Genomic DNA, 24,202 nt, shown 5'->3' with positions numbered 1-24,202 from the left:
AGCATCAGAAAATCATAAGGACATAATCCTCAGTCTTACATACACGCAGTAATACCAAAGAATGCAGTGCCAGGCTATTCCCAAAATACCGCTATGCTCCTTAATGAAGCGCAACATATTTCACCCGTTACACTGTGTGTAACGTGTCTTTCGTTGAAGCCTGTGTAAAGTACATTAGTGTAGATGTAAAAAAAAAAATTTGTCAAATTCAGTGACAATTATATAGACAATTTTAAATATTAGACAATGTTAGTTTCTTTGTTAGTAAGTTTCCGATTTATACACCTCATGGTATACACACACATGGCTTTCTCTTTAGGGATCAACGTAGAGACTATTTTAAAAAGGTAAAATTCATATTTGTAATCTATTTATTTGTCAATGTAAAGACAATGTTTATTGATAAAAGCACTAAACAATTGAATTGAATACTTTGGCTTTATTGTGCAGTTTTTACAATTACCATTAATAAAAAAAACTAAAAATGACAAAAACTAATTACATGCTACCACATCCAAAGACATCCTGCAAGATGAGTAGCTTCAACTCTGGAAACAGATTTGGAAAGAAGACTTACTGTATGTGCCAATTGTCTTGTTAGTATGTTTGTATGCATGAATGTGTGCGGGTAATAAATACATACAGTACATTAGTGCACACACACATACACACACACACACACACACACACACATTTTATATATTTAGCGTCTACCAGAAGTGAAAATAGTAGCAACTGTTTAAATTGATAAGTGCAGATAAATATGTAGTATATGTACACCATGTAAATCTATATGTAAACATATGTACAGTAAATAAATATAAAGACTATAGCAGTGAAAAAATGTGCAGACACTTGAAAATTAAAAGTAAATAGCTATAAGTCTATAGCATTGAAAACAAAAATGTGCAAAAAGCAAAAATAATCAAGTACATTAAATATATGTATACGTGTGTGAAATATTAGGCAGGCAGTATGTAAGATATAAAGATACACATTAATATAAATAAGATGCAGATGTATGTAAGGCACAAAATGTGTAGAGAGTGAGAAGTATATAAATGTACAATATGCAATATGTACAATGTATATACACCTGTACAGAAGATATATACAGCGTTTATACAGTGTTCTAACGGTGTTGTGTAGAGGTTAGTAGGTTGAAGGTGTATTGAAAAAAGCTAGCCCTGAACCTGTTGGTTCTGGTGTGTATGTTACTGTATCTTATTATGTATTTAATATTCTGATGGCAAACTGAACATTTACATTTATGACATTTGGCAGACATCCTTTTCGACTTACAAATGAGTAGTTGAGGGTTAAGGGCCTTGTTCAAGAGCTCAGCAGTGGAAGCTTGTTAATGCTGTGATTAGAGCTTTCTACCTTCTGAACCAGAGTCCAATGCCTAAACCCTTTGATCTTTTTATGAATACAATTTATTGTTTTATGCAGATGTAAAGTTACTTAATTGCACCACTAGAGGGCACTATTGTAATTTCTATTGTCTTTGGATGGTAGCAATTTATAAATTTTTGTCACTGGTAGGATGTAGGAGTGTTGCCTGGTTATGGGAGACAAACTTATCGTTTTATTATCTCCTGAATTTCGGCAAAACTAGCAACTAATATTAAGTATAGAGACTTTATCCACTGTTTGATACGGTGGCCGAGAAGTGCAAAACGCATGAACAAATCCGAAAACATAACAAATGCGAAAACAAAACAACAAATCCGAAAACAAATGAACAAATGCGAAAACAAAACAACAAATCCGCAAACACATTAACAAATCTAAAAACAAATGAACAAATGAACAAATATAAAAACAAAACAACAAATCCGAAAATAAATAAACAAATCCGAAAACAAAATAACAAATTATAAAACACTAACAAATCCAAAAACAAATGAACAAATCCGAAAACACAACAAGTCAGACAAACCGGAAATGGTAGGTATAGTTTGTGAATGGAAACTTACCGATCATTGGATGAGACACCTTTCATTCAAAATATACAGGTATGAAATCTTCTAACTTTGTTTCTTGTACATGTGTAAAGTTCTCCGTTGACTTTAAACTATTTTTTATTTCGATTAGTGCACCTTTAAATATAAGAAAAATAACAAAAGTAAACACTGGAAAGCAAGGAGAAACTGTTGTATTTGCTGTATATCTTGATTGACAGGTGTCTTGTCCAATAAACGTTAAGTTTCCATTCACAAACTATACCTACCTTTTCCGGTTTGTCTGAATCGTTGCACTAAACAAATGAACAAATCCGAAAACACAACTACAAGTCAGACAAACCAGAAAAGGTAGGTGTAGTAGTGAATGGAAACTTAACGTTTATTGGACGAGACACCTGTCATTCAAGATATACAGGAAGTACAACCGTCTTTCTTTCTTTCTTTCTTTCCCTATGTTTTTATTAAGCAATTAACCAAATACAAACAACTTGGCAATAACAAGTACAATTTACATTACAATACACAGAACAGGAGGAAAATACAAATTTATACACCTATATTTAGGGGGGAAAGGGGAAAAAAGATTAATAAATACAATTTATAATAATAATAATAAAATTAATTTAAAGTAAACAGGGCTATGGCTTATTCTGTAAATCATATGTTTCTGTAAAGGACAAAAAATTAATGGCCTTTTCTCTTTTTAATCACTTTGAGGGCTTAAAGAAATAAACTCATTATAAAATGCAAAAAAACGGTGGTTTCGATTTTGTATATAAAATTTTCCCATCAGAAGTAGATTCTTAACAAGAAAGTCATCTTTGTTATTGTTCATTACAAGTCCAAAGATAATGTTATTCACAGTGAAATGTCTTAGACGGAGAACATTTTGGTAAATCCAGTTATGGATATCAGAGCATAAAGCGTCTGAAGTAACAGTCTGTGGCAGGAGAAAGTTGGAACGTATGTGTAAAAGTGTACAAACTAAATCTTTATGTGATGATATACTGCAGCATCTCCATCACTGCATATGACTGTCCTTTCTCAAAGTAGCTTTAAATTCATTCCAGTTTCTCCTTGTTTGTCAATGTTTACTTCTTTTATTTTTCTTATATTTAAAGGTGCACTAATCAAAATAAAAAATAGTTTAAAGTCAACGGAGAACTTTACACATGTACAAGAAACAAAGTTCGAAGATTTCATACCTGTATATTTTGAATGACAGGTGTCTCATCCAATGATCGGTAAGTTTCCATTCACAAACTATACCTACCATTTCCGGTTTGTCTGAATTGTCGTTGTGTTTTCGGATTTGTTATTTTGTTTTCAGATTTGTTATTTTGGTTTTGCATTTGTTATTTTGTTTTCAGATTTGTTAGTGTTTTCTAATTTGTTCGTTTGTTTTCGGATTTGTTAATGTGTTTTGCACTTCTTGGCCACCGTAGTTTGAAGGTAAATTTGCTCTGCTCAGGTTTCTGCAACATTTCTCAAATGGTTCTTTTCCATTCATATTCAGCTGGATGCGTCTCGGTAAATATTGTGTGCATTGTTTGGGAATTTCGTTCAACGTATTTACTTTTTACTAATTTCTCACCACATATCAAGCATGCCGGTGTTGGCAGTCCAGCATTGTTGGCAGTGAAAGCGAATAAATCTGTCCAACAGAAATAATCTGTTTTCATCCGAGAGTTTTCTTTTTGTATATGTATCTATAGTTAGCTTACCACTGCTATGGTCTGACTTTAATAGTTGACGTATGGTTTCAAAATCGACAAATTATGTACATTTTATTTTTAAGTGCTACATTTATTACCTCGAACGTACGCTAAGAGATGTTCCGTTTTAGACACTTTACTGTGTAACATAACATTATATAACATAACAACATAACATAACCCATTTATATAACATAACATAACATAACACAAAACAAAACAACATAACCTATAACATAAAATAACAAAACACAACACACAACACAACATAAAATTAACATAACATATAATATAACATAACATAACACAACACAACATAACATATAACATAACACAACACAACATAACATATAACATAACAAAACACAACACACAACATAACATATAACATAACAAAACACAGCACAACACAGCATAACATAAAATTAATATAACATAACATAACACACAATATAACATATAACATAACACAACACACAACAACATAACATATAACATAACAAAACACAGCACAACACAACATAACATAAAATTAATATAATATAACATAACACATAACATAACATATAACATAACACAACACACTACATAACACATAACATAACAAAACACAGCACAACACAACATAACATAAAATTAACATAACATAACATAACACACAACATAATATATAATATAACACAACACACAACATAATATATAATATAACATAACAAAACACAGCACAACATAACAAAATTAACATAACATAACACACAACACACAACATAACATATAATATAACATAACACAACACACAACAACATAACATATAACACAACACACAACAACATAACATATAATTAACATAACATAACACAACACACAACAACATATAATATATAATATAACACAACACACAATATAATATATAATATAACACAACACAACAACATAATATATAATATAACAAAACACAGCACAACATAACAAAATTAACATAACATAACATAACATAACATAACATAACACACAATATAACATATAATATATAATATAACACAACACACTATATAATATATACCATAACACAACACACAATATAACATATAACATAACAAAACACAGCACAACACAACATAACATAAAATTAACATAACATAACATAACATAGCACAACACACAACAACTTAACATATAACATAACACAACACAGCACAACATAACAAAATTAATATAACATAACATAACACACAACACACAACAACATAACATTTAACATAACAACACAGCACAACACAACATAAAATTAACATAACATCAAATAACATAACACACAACACACAGAAAACAACACAACACAACATAACATATAACATATATTTGTTTTTTGTTAAAAGAAAAATAATAAAAATGGGTAAAAACATCAAAGTTTAAAAATAAATTAGAATTATTCAATTAAAATTCTATTAAACTGAATGTGTGTAAATGTATAATAGTTACACCTGATAGTAAAAGAAAAATGTTTGAATCTGTAATATAAAATGATAATATTCTATTGTATTATATGTTATATGTGTTATATGTTATATTTTATATTATATGTTATATGTGTTATATGTTATATATTATATGTTATAAATTAAATAAAATGTTTGTTATGATGTATAACAACAACATTGTTCTAATTGTTTCAGTATAACTCGTGTAATCTGATTGGTTACTGTTTGCTTTTCTTTTCCACAATACAGATGAAACGATTGAACATACTGATACTGATACCCACGTGTCGCACACGTGTCACAGCCACTCATTTATTCTATAGCTTTCTGTTTCCACTGCAGCCACACAGTCACAGCTCTTAAGTTTCACTTTCGCTTTCCTTTCTTTCTCTCACTGAGGTATGAAAACAGGCAGGGCAGATATAAGGCATGACTCTCCTACAGCGAGCACAGAAACATAGGCGCACTGTGGATGATCATCATGTTGTGTTATTGGGGAGAATCTGTGAAACCGGATGGATTTGGTTTAGCGAATAGCGACAGCGTGAAATTCACAAACAACGGAATAGGATACCTTTCTCCCAAATCCAGGATCAGTGATATCTCTCCAGGGAAGAACCTTATAGGATTTATCCGTGGGAAGGAAACACATCTGTCATCAGACTGAGCACCAGAGAACATGTCAAAACTGGAAAAATCAGTATGTATTGATTTGTATTATTGTCCTATAAAGAATACAGAGCAGTTCAATTACATGATATACTTAGATTTGACATCAAATTTCTTCACACTGAAGAAGCAGGCTTTGGTCAGGATTGACTGGAAATTGTTTGAATAATATGTTTGGGGGACACATTCACATTTATGACATTTGGTGTTTGGACAAATCTAGTGGGACTTGATCTGATCAGTTGAGGGTTCGGGACCTTGCTCTAGGGCCCTTCAGTGGCAGCTTGATGGTGTTTGAAATCTGATCAGTAGTCCAATATTTTAATCACTGAGCTACCAATCAGCTATGACTTGCCCTCAATGATACAAAGGTAAGGTATCATTCAACAAAGGTGTCATCCTCAGTCAAACTTTTAACTCCCTGATTTATCTGGAGCATTCTTAAATTATGCTCCAGGTGTCTTTTATTTTATTTTATTCTGTATCACTGCATTTCGTCAACTCAGAAGGTCTGGGTTCAAGCCCCAACACCTCCAAACTGCCCCTGCTCCTGCTGGATCCTTAACCCATTTTGCTTCAAGAGTGCATTCATGGCTGACTCATTGCTCTGACTTCTACTTCCTAACAACACCCTTTTTGTGTGACCAATCAAAGCTCTTTCTTCTTCTTCTAAACCTCTGACGTGCAAGTTACAATACAATATTAATTCACAATCCATGTGTGATAGCTTTGAATATTTGGAGGCCATGTTGTTATACATATTGTCCTGCCCCACTTATACTCCTACTGATATACAATATAATATAAACACAATACACAATATACACAATACAATACAAACACAATATACAAATTATCTAAACAGTACAAAATGAGAATTTGAATATTATATGATGTATTAAAGATTTGTTTTTTAAGCATATCAGAAAGAAAAAGCTATTATGAGTTTTATAATGAATTTGATGATGATAATGCTGATGATTGTTATTATTATTGTGACTGTTGTTATTATTATTATTTGTAGAATGTCTAGACCAGAAGAAAGACAAGATCAGACTGATCTGCTGTGGTGAAGCTAATGCTGTCCTTCTGGCCCATGGAGGAAAGACACTTTCTTTGGACGATTCTTATGTTTGCAGGCATGTTTTTATTTATTTATTTATTATTATTATTATTATTATTAATATTATAGTATATAGTAAAGGTCCCATTGTAAATAAAATATGGGTTTATGATCTTTAAATGCCATAAACCCATATTTTATTTATAATTGGACCTTTACTACTACCAGTAGTAGTAATGTTAGAAATAATAATAAAAAAATTATTAGTAATGTAGTAGAAGTAGTGATAGTAGTAATAATAGTAATCATAGTAGTAATTTGAGTAAAATGCAATGAATGCTGTTACATAATGATGTATATTATAATTGTTTTTTGGTCACAGGCCCATCAAGGAGCTCTGCGATAAAACTGTAGTTCAGGTTGCATGTGGAGACCAGCACTTTATGGCCCTGACAAACGGTATTTACTGAGTATTTTTCCATTAAACATTTAAACAGAGTGTAAGTAGGAGTAAGACAGAGTACATGTGTGTGAATGAGAGGGAGGGCAGTGAAGTGGTGCGGTTGCAGGGAGAAGAGGTGGAGAAGGTGGAGGAGTTCAGGTACCTGAGGTCGACAACGTAAAATAATAGAGAGTGTGTTAGAGAAGTGAAGAAAAGAGTGCAGGCAGGGTGGAGTGGGTGGAGAAGAGTGGCAGCAGGAGTGATTTGTGATAGAAGAGTATCTGTGAGAGTGAAAGGGAAAGTTTATAGGACTGTGGTGAGACCTGCGATGTTGTATAGTTTAGAGACAGTGGCATTGAGTAAAAGACAGGAGGTGGAGCTGGAGGTAGCAGAGCTGAAGATGTTGAGGTTTTCGTTGGGAGTGATGAAGATGGACAGGATTAGAAACAAGTTTATTAGAGGAACAGTGCATGTAGGACGTTTTGGAGACAAGGTGAGGGAGGTGAGATTGAGATGGTTTGGACATGTGCAGAGGAGGGACATGGGGGATATCTGTAGAAGAATGCTGAGGATGGAACCATTGGGAAGGAGGAAAAGAGGAAGACCAAGGAGGAGGTTTATGGATGTGGTGAAGAAAGACATGCAGGTAGTTGGTTTGAAAGAGGCAGATGTAGAGGACAGGGGGGGTATGGAGAAGGATGATCCGCTGTGGCGACCACTAATGGGAGAAGCCGTAAGAAACATTTAAACAGAGTAAAGATATTTGTTTTTAACATCAGTTTAACATACAGGTGTGTGAATGTTGAGATGCCTTATATGTTATGAGTCTCATTCTCTGACTCATACTAGGAGCCTTTCTCTACTTGCAAAAACTCGGTGTACAAAATAATTGTTCATTCCGTGAAGAGGACTTTGTTGTGATTAAGTGTACATCGAGGGGATTAAAACAACACTTCTGTACAGTGTGCTAATTAAAATGTGCCTAAAAAATACATTTCTACAAATTAAAGTTTTTAAAAATCTTATTTTTTATATAAGGCTTAGCTTTATGTTCTGTTTAAGTCAACAAACATTATTATTGGCTTATATATGCCATTTTATTAATTTTCTCAAATAAACCTAAAAGAGTACTAAATATATGGCAGAGGTGATGTGTGGGTGGAATAAATTGGAGTATGGAGAAGGAAAGGATTAGAAAAACATTTAACAATTAAAGTGTAGAAACAAAAGCCTAACGTTTTAATTTTATTTGTAATTTCTATTTTTTTGATGCATGCAATTTGCACAAAAAATGCACAGAATTTTAACTTTTTTCCTTTTATTTCCATCTTTCATCTTATACACACATTTTGAGAAATATGACATTTCAAACGTTTTAAAATATGAAATGAATGATGATAAAACTTTACCTAAATGTTCGAATGTTAACTTAAATGTTAAACTTTATTAGCATTCATTGCATTTGCCAGACTCGCTTTACAGACCAGCTAACTTTGTATTATGGGATGTGTTGAAGTGGATGCTTCTTTCTTTTTTATCCTCTCAGATGGTCAGCTGTTCACATGGGGTCAGAACTCGAGGGGGCAGTTGGGTTTGGGGAAAGGGAAGTCGAGCTCTTTGTCTCCTGAGCTCCTCGAGTCTCTGTGTGGGGTCCCTCTGGCTCAGATCAGTGCTGGAGGAGACCACAGCTTCGCCCTGTCCCTCTCTGGAGCGGTGTTCGGCTGGGGCAGGAACAGTGCTGGACAGCTGGGCCTGGGACATACAGAGGGTGTGCTGATTTTATTTAAACCTCATTTTATAATTCACATATTGATAGATTTGCAAAAAAAAATAATAATAATAATAAATTTAGGTTCAATCTTTTACTGTTAGATGAAGTATAACAACACCCTAAAGTATTATTTTGACTACTATTCATTTAATAACTATTTGACTTCTTGCCACAGACATTTACGTTCCAACCTGTGTGAATAACCTGAACCAAAAGAAAACCATTTCCATCTCATGTGGAGAGGAACACACTGCTACTTTGTCGAAGGTATTGTTACAGAACTAATGGTCACTATGCACATTACCACATAGTAATTTTGTCTTTAAATACCCTAAAATCCATTAGAGGTCCAACTTTCTACAGTCTTATACCATCCATTATATCACCCCACTGTTAATTCCTAAAATCTGATTGGTCAGAAATGTAGTTTTCTATAACATCAGTACCTACAATTATTTAAATGCAACTGCAGGTTCATGTTTGATGCATTTGTTATAATACATTATAATCATTATAGGAAAAACTTACAAGAGGTTGGCAGAGGTTTCATACAAATAGATCTATAAAACCTCTAATAGTTAAATCTGTTCTCTGGGAGGTCATACTTTACATTTATGAAAAGAATCACATGCTAGGACATTCCAGGGAATAACTAGGAATGAATAAATGATATGTTTGTTTCATTAATGGAAAAAATTAAATAGTTGACAAATTGGCTCACAATTTCAGGTAGTAACGTCAGGGTCATGGCTTGAACCAGGTTTGGCTGTGTGAGAAGCAGGAACTCTAGCAGTCTGCTACAGGGAGGTGTGTGTCTCAAATAGTGAGACAAACTTGAGAATTAAGCAATATCCATTGTCTTCATTACAAAGTATAAAACAGAAAATACCATACATTTTTTATCAAAATAAATTCAGTTCACAAAAAATACAACACAAAAGTTCAAGTCAGATCAAAATCCAAAACGTTTTAGCAAATGAGAAGTCTCTCAGAAACTGGCAACATGTGGAAAAACAGGAAACATGAGGAAAGAAAAACATAAAGCTATCAATCTGTGACAGATAACAGTAACACTCTTTTATAACTCCCTCACCACCTCATTATGTTGTCACAAAACCAGCCTTATGTTCTGTTGTTTAATCTTCTTTTTCAGTTATGTTGTTAGCATGGTATGATTCTTGTAACTGGTTGAAATGATTGTTTTTACATTACACAAGCTCAAATTAACCGAAAACCTCTACTGACTTCCACTGAACAATTTCTGATTGTATAAACTCCCAAATCTTTCAAGCTGCATACAACAAACTGCCCACAGACCTTCAGTCTGTTATACCTTAATGTACTTAGTGATCAAAATCACAGCATTGCCATTACACAAGTTTCAAAATTGCAAAAATACCCATCGACTTTCGGTGAACAAATTTGAACCGTTTTAACTTCAAAAACCTTCATAAACACTAAACTCAGCACTTTAGCTTTTTCTGACTTATCCAGCTATATATTTTTAATTGGCGTCTCTGCCACTCTATCTGACTTCCTTCAATTCTTCATTTCTTCCTATCTTTCTTCCTTACTTCAATCCTTCCTTCTTCCCTTCCTTCCTTCAAGCCTTCCTTCTTTTCTTCCTTCTTCAAGCCTTCCTTATTTCTACCTTCCTTCAAGCCTTCCTTCTTTCCTTTCTTCAAGCCTTCCTTCTTTTCTTCTTTCCTTTAAGCCATCCTTCTTTTCTTCCTTTCTTCAAGACTTCCTTCCTTCAAGCCTTCCTTCTTTCCTTCAAGCCTTCCTTCCTTCCTTTCTTTCTTCCTTCCTTCCTTCCTTCCTTCCTTCCTTCCTTCCTTCCTTCCTTACTTCCTTACTTCCTTCCAGCTTGTGAAATAAGCCAACATAATTACATTAATAGCATTTGGCAGACGTCCTCATCCAGAGCAATTTACATTAATCTTATTTATACCTGAGAAAGTGAGGGTTAAGGGGCCCAGCACTGGCAGTTTGATGGTCCTGGGATTTAATCCCATGACCTATTTTTCAGAAATCCAAAGTCTTAACCATTCAGTTACCATTTTCCTTGTCAAACTCTGTCATGAGGAATGTTAAATTGTTCACTTGTTTAAAGAAGCTATTTAATTGTTAAATATTTTCCTATAACAGTAGTAGTATTGTCTCAGATTCATAGTAAAAACAAACAAATGAATACTTGCACGACTTTTTAAGGAGGTAATCGATATCACTTTTAGATGCTGTAATATTTAAATGTAGTCATTTTGATTTTTGATTTTTTTTTCATTTCAGGGAGGAACAGTATTTACGTTTGGATCAGGTCGTTACGGGCAGCTTGGTCATAACTCACTAAATGATGAACTTCGTCCTCGGGTTGTTAATGAGCTGTGGGGTGTAAACGTGTCCCAGATCACATGTGGGAGGTGTGTACTGTGTCTAATCATCTGACATGTAGGCAGTATGAAATGATTTGTTCTAATAAAATTACATTATACAGTTTACTTCATAATATTTACATCATTATCAATCTGTTTAATACTCCAAAACACTAAATTAAAAATGAGGAATAAAAAAGTTTTGAGGAATGAGGAAATTATATCATACAATATATCATATTATAATTTTTTTTTTCTACGTAATTTAGGAATCACACTCTGGCACTGGTCAAATCGTCAAACAAGATCTACTCATTTGGATGTGGAGAACAAGGACAACTGGGAAATGGCCAAAATACCAATCAGTGTATTCCACTTCCTGTTGAGCTGCATTCAGGTATTCACCAACCTTATGAAGATTAACTTGTATATAATCCCATAATGATGAAATATTAATTAATATCAAAACTTCATGCACAGCGGCGAATAACATCCATACAATTGAGAGCATCGTTGCTGGTGGGAATCATTCTTTTGCCTTGTGCTCGAAAACGGTAAGATACACCATGATTGTTTTTATTATTAATCCATAAAATTAGATGGCCTCATACTTTGTTTTTGGTTTGTAGACATCTGAAAGTATTTTGGAGCCTAACCAAAGGAGGGGGATTCTTACATTAGGGGACAACATGATTAACAGATGGGTGTCTAACTGTGAATCAAAACAGTGGCGGACCTTCAAAAAGTGAGTTTTTTTCAATTGTGTCACTATATAAATATGGTATGACTTATTAGACATTCAGGTTAACAAGGCACGGTCAGGACGAAGACTTAACAGAGAAATGGGGTCAGAGATGGACTCGAACTGGTTGAAAGTTTTATGATTTTAACCGAAAACAAAGTCAAAAAGCATAAAAAAAAACAAGCTACTTTGAGCAGCGCAATTTCCATAAACAAAAGGTAGAAATCGTGAGGTCACAATAAAAGGGGTACATTAAAACATAAAACTTTCTTGAAAAAAACAAAATAATAACTAAATCCTAGCTAGGGAAAAAAGAAAACAATTTGTCAAAAACAAAACAAGGACAGGAAACTTGCACCAGATAAATCTAATAAAGGCTGAGGCCATTGGAAACTGAAACACACACGGTAGATTATACACTGACCAGGCACAGCATTATGACGTTATAACATTATGACCGGTGAAGTGAATAACACGTGATCTTTTATTGTGGTACCTAATGTGGTACCTGAGATAAATTAGGCAACAAGTGAACATTTTGTCCTTAAAGTTGATGTGTTAGAAGCAGGAAAAATGGGCAAGCGCAAGGACTTGAGTAAATCTGACAAGGGCCAAATTGTAATGTCTAAATGACTGGGGCAGAACATCTCCAAAACCACAGCACTTAAATACAGGGGGTGATCAGGAAAGAGCAAAAGGACACACTGGCGACATCTGGTGGGCAAAGGAATGAATGACATTTAAAAAAAAAAAAAAAAAAAAAAGGTCTTGACAGCGACTCCAAAATCGTTAAAGAGACGCATATATGTGCCTCATGTAATTCCTTTGTGCAGATATGATGTGCAGGTACCAGCAGTCTTCAAACAACACTTAAAGTGTTATAATCATAATCCAACACACCAGGACCAAGAGAATATAGACATATATATATATAGAGTTGTAAAATGTATCCTGAATGTGACACTACAGATTATCTGATCACGATTTACATGATTTACATCCTTTTTTTTTTTTTTTGACTACCATAGAGAAATAAAAAGAGTTTTCTCATCTCCATCTTGCATCAATGGGAGCTTCATTGTAAAAAGGTAATTTGGACCGATTTATTAAAAATAGATTACTCATATTACAAAATGCATAATAAAATTCTAGAAAATAATCATTTTTAAATGTATGTGTGTTACATGTAGTTGTGATCGACACTACCAAACATCCACACATGTCTCTGGTTTGGATATGGATTCAGTGAGAGCTGCTTTTGATCGGTTGGCTGAAGAGGAAAGGGTGCTGTTGGAGGTAAAGCAACAAATGCTCATGTTAAACAAACAGATCCATACAGAGCTATCTACAATTTCTTTAGCTTGTAAACATTTATAAACAAAAATCTTTAATCCTGAAAGATTAAATCTTCCTAGGGATTTAATATATCCTGGTTTATCTGTTTCAGGTAAAGAAAGTGGTAAAGAATGATCTTCTCCCCTGTCTGGGCTTGAACATTGTTGGTATTGAGGCTTTGAGGGTTTTCATCATCTTGCCTGAACTCCTTCGAGTGCTAAAAATTCAAGGACATGAGACAAAGCTTCGAGAGTCATACGCTTCTGCCATTTTAAGACTGGATCCCTGGATGCAGGCGGTTTTAGGTAAGCCTAATTATGATATTGACTCGGTTTGGAGCCGATATTAATGTCTGATAACAAGTAGATGTGAGAAAGCGCAGCTCAAGTGTGTCATATAGGAATTCTGTGTAAGAAAGTAGTGCGGGACCCTTTAGCTCTAGATCTCATAGAAACCAATCATTTACATACAAACATGATGATTAATTATATCCTATTTAAAGATGCAGCAACATAATTTTGTTCCTTGTCCAAAATATTTATATAGATAATAAAAAAATGTAGTGTTTATCCCCAAAAATAGAAATACACTTACTCTTGTTTATTTTAAGCAGACGTCAGGGTTTTTTTTCCTTTATTTTTTTTCCCCATCCTTTTGCTAGTGCAGTTGTACTAAGGCACATGATAAAATGAGCTTTTGGCACTTAATATAGAGTAATATAGAGTAGTAATCATAATTCTGAATAACTAGACAAACATATTGAGAAAACCTGCAAAGTCGATCTACAAAGACGATCAATATCAAAGTATACACATGCAAACTAATCATGAACTGATATTAAACAGGTGCACAGTAACATCGAGTAAAAATATAACCGAAACAAACAGTCAAACACAACAATTATCCAAACCTATGGATAGGATGTATTTTGTTTATGTAGGTTATGCTGTATGTTTATACACTTCATCATCAAGTCAAGTGAAGCAAAGTAGGCTTTATTGTCATTTCAACCATATACAGTGCAGTACACAGTGAAAGGAAACAGCGTTTCCCCCAGGACCAAGGTGCTACAGCAAACAACATAAATGAACAGAAGGAACACAGAATTACACATAACACAAAGTGCACATGTGCAACATTTAGTGCAAAAAAAGGGAAAAGGAAAAAAAAATGTAGCACAGCAGTCCTGTGAGAAATCTCATTGTTCCTTTGTATATCTCCACATAAACGGTAGCAGAAAGAAAGTCAACTTAAACTAATGTAAACTGTTGAGAACATGGTGCACTGGTCCTACTGCATTCCCCTAGTGAGCAGAAAAACAGTGATACACTTCATGCAAACACGATTTGTGTTTTGTGTTTTTTGTTTGTTTAGAGAACTTCTGGTCTGAACTCCCTGAAACCTTCCTGAAAACAGTAAAGGAGCATTTTCACACTAAAACCGCAGAAATGATCACTGCGGTGACGTTTGACTTTAGACAAATACAAGCCATGCGTATACAATTACGTGAATCAGCCCAAGTCCTCCAGCTGCTCTACAAGGTGAATTTAATGAAAATAATTACAATTTCGAAAATATAGGCTGTAAAACAAATGAATAAATAGACGAATAATTTTCACAGCATCTGTTTTTCGTTTGTATTCTGTAGGCTTCCTGCAAGAACCAAAGAGAACTCAAACCTGAAGATTTTATCATCTATGAGATCAATGATCTGTGCGACAAGGTATTGAATAAACTGTAATCTTTGTCAAAAAGAAAGCTTTCAATGTCAGATGGAGAACATTTAGTTCTTTACCTGATTAAAAATTGCACATCTAATAGTGATGTTCTGCAAAAGCAGAAGTTTAAAGTAATATCGAAATATATTTTTTCTTTTAATTCCAGTTGAACGCTATTCAAAGGGACATCAATTTTTTTAATTGTGGTTTTGAATGGCGGAACATCGACATTAACGCGGCGTTGGCAGAAGAGCAGCAACATATAGTGGGTGACTTTCGCATTCAAAACCATTCTGAATTTTGTTATTGATATATTTACTATATCTGATACCACAGTATGATAGTATGATAGATAGATAGATAGATAGATAGATAGATAGATAGATAGATAGATAGATAGATAGATAGATAGATAGATAGATAGATAGATAGATAGATGAATGTATATTCAGATGATAGATAGATAGATAGATAGATAGATAGATGATAGATAGATAGATAGATAGATAGATAGATAGATAGATAGATAGATAGATGAATGTATATTCAGATGATAGATAGATAGATAGATAGATAGATAGATAGATAGATAGATAGATAGATAGATAGATAGATAGATAGATGAATAGATGAATATTTATTCAGATGATAGATAGATAGATAGATAGATAGATAGATAGATAGATAGATAGATAGATAGATAGATAGATAGATAGATAGATAGATAGATGAATATATATTCAGATGATAGATAGATAGAAAGGAAATGGATAGGAAATGAGAAACAAGACAAGACTGGTTATAGCTGCTGTTATATAGTATAAGTGACAGTCTATATATCTGTTATATAGCATAAGTTACAGGTTCTCAGTCCTAGACCTGGAGTATCACCCATCCTGCCCATTTGAGTTCTTTCTTTTAGTAGTAAGCCCATTCTTCATAGTAGCAGCTTTTGTGCGGAAAAACACAAAAGTGTGTATTAGTTATCAAAACTGCTGTGGTATAAGACAAATAAAACACTTGAATAACATGTTGTTATTGTATAAAAATTACCTTCAGTGTGTGAACCGTAACTTTACTTTGCTTCATGTCTCATTAGACAAACACATGATTTCTTATAACTGCAAAGTTTTATTCCTTACATCGTAACCACTGCGTTTTATTTCCCTCAATGCAGATCACCTTAAGACTTTTGAGCTCAAGTCTTTGCATCTTCACTCTTGAGGCGAAGTACAGTCTTCTAAAGTTGAGAGACATGAGGGTGTGTACTTGAATACATTTATAATGTTTTTGTTTGTGGGGTGAATTTTCAATAGATCTAGTGTAAATACATTATAACTGATATCTGATCACTGATTATTACTGATTTCTCTGTAACTCCGTAGCGAGCCATTAATATTGGTTTAAGACGCAACGCACTTCTAGAAGACTGTTTTCAACAACTGATGTTTGCTAGTGAACAAGACCTGAAGGGTGTTCTGCAGGTACGGGCAAATGCAAGCTTGATGTTGTTTTTAAAAACCTCATTTTGAAGATTTGGATAATTGTACATTTACAACTAAATTACTTAACATGGCAACAGGAATCAAGGTGGTTCGAAGAAGAAGAAGAAGCCTTTATTCTTTTGTAACAGATATACAGTACAATACATTTAAATTTTTCTTCACATATCCCAGCTTATTCAGAACTTTGTTAGGGTCAGAGCACAGGGTCAGCCATGACATGGCACCTCTGCTACAAAGAGGGTTATGGGTCATGTTCAAGCTTGGCAATGTTGGGGCTCGAACCCACAAATGAATTCAATGATTAAAAGTTATGTATCGAATATTTAGTATAACAAGACCACCAACAATAAACAAAAATGTATTTGTAATCCAGGGTTGTATGGTCTGGATTTACATAGTGGCCTATGATTGGCTTTTAAATTGTATGATGCAATAACATGATAATAATCACGCTGTTATAACACTAGCCTGGTATTAACTTTCCAGAACAATCTTCAGTATTGTGTTTGACCTAAAATAAACAAACTTTCTATTTTTGGACCTGAATCTGTGCACACTAAATAACTTTGGAAGAAATTATTCATTAGTACATTTAAAAGTGACAAACTCTAAACCCTTAAATAGAAATAGTATTTTTCGGTGCAACTGCTCTGAGAAATTGCAATTTTTAAAAGTTTAATTGAATTTATGTATAACTAGAGATGAGTACTGAAATGTACTGAGTGTGACGTTTCTTATTTCTTTTCCAAAAAAAATTAAATAAAAAGAGTCAGAAACTTCAATCCCATGTTTTCATGTCCATTGTTAATTTTTAAATCTAATGTCCAAGATATGAAGAATCATTTTTTTCAGACAAAAAGCTTTTTTTAGAGGGCCTTTAAGTCTCTGTGCTGTGTTTACTCTGTATTAGCAAAAACAGCTGCAGTAATACTGTGTTGTGTGTATTTAACTTGCAGGTGGTGTATTGTGAGAACTTGGAAAGGAGCAATGTCAATCAGAGCGATTTCTTCTACGAAGTGTTTAAAATACTAAAACAAGAATTGAAAAAGTTGGACACAGAAACCCTGAAGTGGTTTACTGTTCCGGAGGTAAGGCAAAGAAACAGTTATGAAAGTCTTACAGTATCATTACATCAGTATCAGTACATTGTAATTATGCAGTCAGTATCTACACTCTATGTGGAACATAAGTTTGAAAAAAGTAGGAGTTGATTTGTGGTCACTAATCCACTGAAAAGTGTGTGAAACATATTATGTGTGTAGTGGGGACTCGTGATGGACAATAATAACATTTTTGAGAATTTTTTTGTTATTGAATTAAGTATTAAGACTGTGAATCTATGGCATGTCACTTTTCCTTGTCCTACTCATAGAATATAATCGAATCGAATAGAATAGAATAGTCTTTATTTGTCACATAGACATTACAGCACAGTTAAATTCTGCTCAGAAGCTGGGGTCAAAGCGCAGGATCAGCCATGATACTGCGCTCCTACTCACTGAACCATTAGTAAAAGGGTCAATAAGTTTGTTGGCCAACCAAACAAAGACAAGGGTGCCATTACTTAAGCTTTGCAATTAAAAGAAGGTACAGTGGGTGTTGTTGCTGACTCATAGATCCAGGATCCCTAATTCAGTCCAGAGCTCAATTTACTCTCTGTCCAGATTTTTATTCAGGTTCTCTGAAAAGGGTTTTCTCTGGGTTCACAGATTTTCTCCCACCACACAAGAACATGCCCAATGGGTAGACTGGGTTTGTAAAATAGTTTCTAGGTGTGAATGAATGTGACAGCTGGGTGCAAACATTCAGACTATGTTTATGTTATTAATTTTGGTTTAAAGAATTCATGACATTCAGTAGAACACCTACCACTCAATTGGTTCCTAATCTGCAAATCATGTTCTGGAATGCTGAGTTCCTGAAAATCTATGTGTGAAATCAACTGGTGCTTCCACATGATTAGGTGGTAAAAAGTAATTGCTTTCTTTAACCTCATGCTTTTTCTGTTTCCTTCAGCTTAAATTCACAGAGGACAGATACTTTTTCTTTGGACTTCTGTGTGGTCTGGCTTTTAACAACAACTGTGTCGTGAACATGGTCTTTCCTTTGGCAATGTTTAAAAAACTTCTCGACATCAGACCTTCTCTTGACGATTTCACTGAGCTGAATCCTGACGTAGGCCGGTATGTTTAAAAGCAGTCATAATTATTCACTATACCTTTTTATATTATTCTGTGTTAATTCACAGTACTGTTGATTCTGGCTGGTCAAAGTGACCTTCTGATCAGTAACTTCTTAACCACTGAGCTACTTCACTAATACCATATACACAGCGACCTTTCTAGTGGATGCTTCATTCTAAGCTAAATTACAATGCATTTTACATTTAAAATGCTGTAACTTCAGGAATCAGAAGAAAAATGCTTGCTTTCTGGGTGTTGCACAGCATTAAATGTAACTATCATCAATGAAGAATAAATTTGTTGGCAAATTACAATGGTATAAGAAAAATAAAACAATCAGGGATGCGCCATTATAGGAAAATCAAGTCTGTTTAAATCTATTGTTTATGTGTTTATTCAGGAGCTTGCAGTACTTACTGAACTACAGTGATGATGATGTTGAAAACATGTGCATGACCTACACTGTAAGTGTACATTATTTTGAATAGTCAGCATACTGTTCTGTAAACCTCCAGCTATTATTTATTTTACACTAATATTTTTTTTATAACATGCACAGATTTCATGCAACAACAATGAAGTCGAATTGGAACCAGATGAGCCTGGCAAAGCCGTGACAAGCTTGAACAAGTTAGTTCCATTTTCATGAACAATCAATAATGATTTTTTTTGTGTGAAATTACAGTTCTGATTAAATTATTTCACATACAGTAAATGAAAAGGGCTCAGAGCCGATCTTTGATGCATTTCCACCTTAAACCAGTCTGTCATTCCTACTGCACACTTCACTGCTCTCACACTGTCCTCATACATGTCCTGCACCACCCTCACATACTTCTCTGCCACACCTGACATCCTCATACAATACCACAACTCCTCTCTCTGCATCCTGTTGTTCGATTTCTCTAAATCCACAAACACACAATGCAACTCCTTCTGACCTTCTCTAAACTTCTCCATCAACATTCTCAAAGCAATTAATGGGTCTGTGGTGCTCTTCCTCGGCATGAAACCATTCTGTCGCTCACAGATGGTCAAATCATCTCTCAGCCTGGCTTCCACTACTCTTTTCCATAACTTCATGTTGTGACTGATCAACTTTATCTCCCTTATTTTTAAAAACCGGTACCAGCACACTCCTATTCCATTCCTCAGGCATCATCTCACCTTCCAAAGAAGACCTCAAATGAACACTCAAAATAATTAATTGGTGTCATTTGATTAAAAAGTGGTGCTTGGCCCCTCAATAGCTGCTTGTAGAAATACACTGATCAGGCATAACATTATGAGATTATGACATTATAACATAATGACCGGTGAAGTGAATAACACTGATTATCTCTTCATGGCACCTGTTAGTGGGTAGGATATATTAGGCAGCAAGTGAACATTTTGTAATTAAAATTGATGTGTTAGGATTTGAGCGAGTTTGACGAGGGCCAATTTGTTTGTGACTGGTTCAGAGCAACTCTAAAACTGCAGCTCTTGTGTGTAGTTCCTGGTCTGCAGTGGTCAGTATCTATTAAAAGTGGTCCAAGGAAGGAACAGTGGTGAACAAGGATTATCGATGCACCGATCACCGATCACAGTCCTGACCAATCAAGCATTAACAGATTTAACTTCTTCAGCAATTTGAGCTACAGAAGCGATGGGTCAGGACTGTTATGGCAGCAAAAGGGAGACCAACACAATATTAGCCAGGTGGTCATAATGTTATGCCTGATCAGTGGCCAAAAAGCTATGCCTGGTTGGTGTATTTCTCTACATTTATTTCCAGAGTGCTGCTTATTCTCCTTGTCAGGATCATGCCTACAGCCACAGACTACAGCCCCTTCAGGTCACATGATCTATACACATCATTAATAATTCACTGTTGTCATCGTTAGGTAGCACGTGTATTAAGTCTCATATTGCACCTTACACGTTGTCTCTTCTATGATAGCTCTTGTTTTTTCTCTGCTTTCCTGCTTCTGTATTGTTAATCCCATAGACGTCAACAATGACCACTTTTATTTCTTTGACAGGGGTGTATTCGTGGATGCGTACGTGGATTACGTGCTAAACAAGTCAGTAGAGCAAGAGTTTAATGAGTTCAAGAAGGGGTTCTACAAAGTATGTGACCGAAACCTGGTGAGCTTATTTAAGCCAGAGGAGCTCAGAGAAGTGATGCTGGGCTCAGATAATTACGACTGGAAAGTATTCAAAGCGGTAAACACACCTACATCTAGTTTTCTTTCCTAATAGAATATTCTGATATTTTGTATTAATTTTGTTTTATCTACTACAAAATGGGATCTGTTTTTTATTTAAACTCATGTCCATGTTTCATTTTATGATAAACAGAATACAACCTATGAAGATGGATTTACAGCAAAACATCCAACCATTGTTTTGTTCTGGAAAGTGTTTAAAAAACTGTCAAGCCAGGACAAGAAAGCCTTCCTAAGTAAGTCACATTAATACAGATAATTGTGTATTTAGATTGTTATGAAAGAAGGCATACCATTTATACCCTTCCTCAGCTTGGTGAAATTTAAACATATTTGATTTTGTGTGTCATTTACCCTTAACTGCCTTAAAATCAAATATGTTTAAATTTCACCAAGCTGAGGAAGGGTATAAATGGTATGCCTTCTTTCAGAAATTACAATAATAATTATATACTGTATATATATACATACAGCTTGGACTATACAAGACAAAACAGACAAGAAAAAACACACTATGCAAGACAATGATTATGACTATGCAAGATTTATGATCAAACTCTTGATGTCACCCAAATGAGGATGGGTTCCACTTTTGAGTCTGGTTCCTCTCAAGGTTTCTTCCTCATTACATCTAAGGGAGTTTTTCCTTGCCACAGTCACCACGGCTGCTCATCAGGGATAAATGCACACCATTCACCTTAACTGTTGATTTTTGTAAAGCTGCTTTGAGACAATGTCTGTTGTGAAAAGCGCTATAGAAATAAACTTGACGTGACTTGTAGACAATATAGACAGTATGAGGGTTAAAGAGGGATACAGATTATTTGACAGATCATATATGCAGATAAAAGGAATGCCTGTGACATGAAATCCAGCTGATAAAACAAATGATTCTACCCACTGACTTCAGTGCTCAGGGATACATGACATGGCATGACTGTACCTAATGATGCTAAGCCTTTAGATAAATATTATATAATGCTGTAGTTGTTAGTGAATGAAATCTGAGTTCTTAAAAAGACACATTTTTACTGCAACAGTTAAAGCTGTTAAGACATGATATAGAGGAAAGTTTTAAAAAATCATAAAGAAAATGTTTTTTTTTTTAATTATTTTTTATCCCTTTAAAATGATCCCTTTTAAGATCACTTTAAAGTTGTATTAGGAACTATAAAATATTATTATATAAACTGGTGCATTTTCATTCTGCAGTGTTCCTGACAAGCTCTGAGCGGGTTCCCATACTGGGTATGGAACAGGTGAAGATGAGAGTGCGACCCCTGTTTAACTCCACACAGGATCATATGCCCAAATCCTACACCTGCCATAACATACTGGATCTTCCTGTATACGAAACAAAAGAAATACTCCAGACAAAGCTTATCGAGGCCATACGTCACAAAAGAGGATTCTGGGACGAATAACAAGAATGTTTTATCAGATCTTTTTATTTCTCTTCGTGCTGGTATATAAAAAATATGGACTTTGTTCGTAGCAGTACTGTGTGTTAATATATCAGCCTAATTACATGGGGTGGGTCCTTTTTAGAAAAATCAGGGTATTTATTTTTTTATGTTTCAAATATTATGTAGAATCGAATTGTCTGGCCAGACCTGGGATCAGAATGGAATTAGGGAGTCTGGATGTGGAGTCTTATTGAGCGAATAACGCACATTATTCCTGGTTCACATAAAACAAGCCTGAGTGATTAGTTTTCTTTCAGAAAGGCTTATATATATGTAAATAAACATTTACATTAATTTAGAAAAAATGCATTAAATCTAGTGTTACCTTTATAATTTTAAGCTTTTCTTCTTAACTGTTATATTTTATATCTCGCAACAGACTACACATTGTCGAGTCATAGATATCTTGTTAAGGACTTTATTAAATACCATGTTATGTTAATTAATTTAACTTATTTTGAAGGCTTTCATATGGATAACCTAAAGCAAATCACACTACTATAAATGTGAACTTGGGTCCCAAGTTTCCTGGTGTAGACTCCAGGCTTCTCTATGAACATGTGTATAATATGTAATAAATGTATATGTATAAAATGTAAACTTTTTAATAATGTGTTTAAATAAACTATACAACTGTACGTTGCAAGGACAATATCTATCTATCTATCTATCTATCTATCTATCTATCTATCTATCTATCTATCTATCTATCTGTCTGTCTGTCTGTCTGTCTGTCTGTCTGTCTGTCTGTCTGTCTGTCTGTCTGTCTGTCTAGACGAAAGTATAAACACATAATTGTACAGGGTGTCTATGGATGCAGTAGCATCAAATTTTTTACTTGAACTAGGACACCCAAACCCATTCCATTCCATGACAATGCCCCTGTATACAAAACAAACTCCTTGAAGATATGTTTTGTATGGTTTGGAGTTAATGATCCCCTGCTATAGAGCTCTGGCATCAATCCTATTGAACACCTTTGGGATGAATTGGAATGCGGACTGCACCACAGACCTCCTCACCTCACCTACATCAGTACCTGTGTTTACTAACCCCCTAATTTATTATAAATATTTCTATTTCAGTTCCAGATTGTAAAACTCACATCTCTATGGATGTTTTTTTATATATATACTGTATATCCCTGCCTGTATATCCATGTTCTCCTTGTGCTTCAGGGTTTCTGCCCCTACGTGTTGACAACTTGTTTCCCAAAACATCTCGGAAAATCATTTTCAAAAAGTTTCTTTGTTGAATTTCATATCAAACATCCTGATCATGTATTAATGATTATAATTTTATATTATCTCCATATAAGAAGACTTTATTTACTCAATTTTACTCAGGCTTTTACTCAGGAGAATTAATTTAATTCAATTCATTTTTATTTGTGTAGCGCTTTTAACAATGAACATTGTCTCAAAGCAGCTTTACACAGATAATGTGGTGATTAAAAGTGAATATGTTCTTTATAAGTGTAAGTTTGTCCCTGATGAGCAAGCCGGTGGTGACTGTGGCAAGGAAAAACTCCCCGAGATGGCATAAATATTAATCAGTATTAGA

The 24,202-nt window shown here is 34.3% G+C and overlaps 1 protein-coding gene across 1 annotated transcript; it reads left to right on the top strand.

Moving 5' to 3' along the window:
- Positions 1-5,570: 5,570 nt before the first annotated feature.
- LOC124400499 (probable E3 ubiquitin-protein ligase HERC4) lies at positions 5,571-23,277 on the top strand. The gene is given in 25 exon segments (XM_046872391.1): positions 5,571-5,800; positions 5,803-5,863; positions 6,857-6,971; positions 7,278-7,354; positions 8,884-9,105; positions 9,284-9,375; positions 11,398-11,528; positions 11,750-11,877; positions 11,961-12,034; positions 12,110-12,225; positions 13,251-13,310; positions 13,413-13,518; positions 13,670-13,862; positions 14,932-15,098; positions 15,206-15,280; positions 15,442-15,540; positions 16,453-16,536; positions 16,661-16,759; positions 17,737-17,868; positions 18,797-18,963; positions 19,364-19,427; positions 19,523-19,593; positions 20,988-21,171; positions 21,307-21,409; positions 22,386-23,277. Coding segments are annotated over 25 exon segments (2,997 nt in total). The 5' UTR covers positions 5,571-5,635; the 3' UTR covers positions 22,598-23,277.
- The last annotated feature ends 925 nt before the right edge of the window (positions 23,278-24,202 follow it).

This window comes from Silurus meridionalis, chromosome 2, assembly GCF_014805685.1.
Source record: "Silurus meridionalis isolate SWU-2019-XX chromosome 2, ASM1480568v1, whole genome shotgun sequence".
Classification (NCBI taxonomy): domain Eukaryota; kingdom Metazoa; phylum Chordata; class Actinopteri; order Siluriformes; family Siluridae; genus Silurus; species Silurus meridionalis.
The sequence above is the reverse complement of the archived record's forward strand: the minus strand, read 5'-3'. Positions and strand labels throughout refer to the sequence as shown.